Here is a 1,957-nt window from a genome sequence, read left to right on the forward strand (position 1 = left end):
AATACTCTAATTAAACTCATTTTAAATAAAAATAAGATAATTTTGTGTGACTTTTGACTTTGGTTCGGCTCGTTAAAGCTCGGTTCGAAGTTGTTTTTCAAACAATTCGTGAGATCACAATAAATAAAATTGTCAATCTTTTAAAAAAACTCAAAAAAGGTGTTATCCGCTCGTTATCCACCAGATTCAACACTCTGTCATCAAGTCATCATCAAGATACTACAAGGTACATAGTAACAGAGAGATGATGCCACCAAAGCTGCGGATAGAGTCACCAAGCAGTCTATTCTAGACAAGACTATGCAAGAGGCACTCCAAGGCCAAACGTTCAATTAGGGAATCTTTTGCACAATTTCTTTATATAATGGAATACATTTAATTAATTCAAGAAAAAAACAAGTCGCATCATTTTGAAAAAAAAAAACTTAAATATATCAAAGTACATAAGCATGCTAGTTATGCGAGAGTAAAAAAATAATAAGAGAAACTCTTAAAGGACTTAAAAAATATTATTCACTAGCGATGAAACTTTTCTACGATAATTTCACATTAATTGAAAGAGCTCTGGCTCTGCGGGAGGACGGGCACCAGGCACCAGCCAAAATGGCACGCGCGAGAGAGCAGGTATGTCCTGAGTTGGTCTAACGAGCTCACGAGTGCCTTGCTTGAGATCAAAGATGTGGAGATCGTTGTTGTCGTCAGCAAGGTAGACACACCCGCTCTTTAGGCCATGCTCCGCCGCAGAGCACGAGGCCGCGAAGCATCCGGGACCGGGACCAAGAAGAAACGCCGCGTCGCCAATGTCGGTCACCTTGCACCATTCCTTCTTCGAGAAATCCATCACGTAGGCGCCGACCTCTTCGATGCGCTCGATGCTGCTGCTGATGTAGAAGAGGCAGACGAGGAAGAGCTCTCTCGAGGATTCCAGCAGGTAGCTCTTCGTCGCTTTCAGCTGCGGCGCGTCCACGGCGAGAGTGGGCAGCGGAGCATCGAAGGTGACGAGCTCCAGACGCGGCTCCGGATCGTCGGCGAAGCTGAAGAGAGCGCCGATCACGTCTCTGGACTCGGAGTAGTAGAACGCCCCCTGCACGGCAGCCATGTCACTGATCACACCGCTCGGTGTGGGGCCTTTCTCGGTGGCGGGGACCTCGATGCCCATGTCGTAGGACTGCTTCACCCACCCGGCGCCGCCTCTGATTCGGCAGAACAGAAGCTCCGGGCGCGTGAGGTCGTAGACGAGCACGAGGGAGTCCGGAGGATCGACGTCGTCCGAGACCGAGTCTGGAGGAGAACTTGTGGTGTCAGAGATTAGGCACCGGCACTGGTACGGCAGCTCGCCGTTCATGGAGGGCAGCGCCGTCTTCTCCCCGGTCTGCGGGTTCCAGAGCCAGCAGGATCCTGAGGCAGTGTCCACCATGAGCATTAGGCCTTGCTGAGTCTCCAGACACGTGTAGTCGCACATCTCGGGAACTCGGATCGTGCGCATGGAGCCGTCGGCGACCGAGAGCACGGTCTGGGAAATCTCCGGCGGGTTGCCGTGCTCGTAGTCGTACACGAGCAGCGGGAAAGACGAGGCCGCCGCCGCTAGCGGGCCGACATCCTGGGTGAGCTTGGATTCCATCTCGCACGCACCGACGAGAAAACGAGAAACACCGCGCCGCGGATCTGCTCGGCTCTCGTAGGTTTTGCTGTCTGATTGCCGTTTGGAGTCTGTAACACCACGCCTCGCCCCTTCTCTCTTTTAAAGGATCAGATTAGGGAAGTTATCCGAGTCGGAGGGCAAACCTCAATCCATTTAATACGAGAGATTCTGTAACGGACCTGGACTCGAGTTCGCTCCTGATCCGTGCAGGTGCCCGAAACAGGGCGGATTACACGGTGATGATGAAGGCGGGGCCGGGGCGATCGGTCGACGGTGGCGGCGGCGATGCGCGATTCTGCCGACCCGAACGGCTCC

General features: G+C 52.6%; 1 protein-coding gene across 1 annotated transcript; it reads right to left on the bottom strand.

Moving 5' to 3' along the window:
- Positions 1-526: 526 nt before the first annotated feature.
- On the bottom strand, positions 527-1,621 carry LOC136457665 (uncharacterized). The gene has a single exon (XM_066457686.1). It carries the CDS (start codon positions 1,619-1,621, stop codon positions 545-547), a length of 1,077 nt encoding a protein of 358 aa, XP_066313783.1. The 3' UTR covers positions 527-544.
- Positions 1,622-1,957: the final 336 nt, after the last annotated feature.

Source organism: Miscanthus floridulus, chromosome 6, assembly GCF_019320115.1.
Source record: "Miscanthus floridulus cultivar M001 chromosome 6, ASM1932011v1, whole genome shotgun sequence".
Taxonomy (NCBI): domain Eukaryota; kingdom Viridiplantae; phylum Streptophyta; class Magnoliopsida; order Poales; family Poaceae; genus Miscanthus; species Miscanthus floridulus.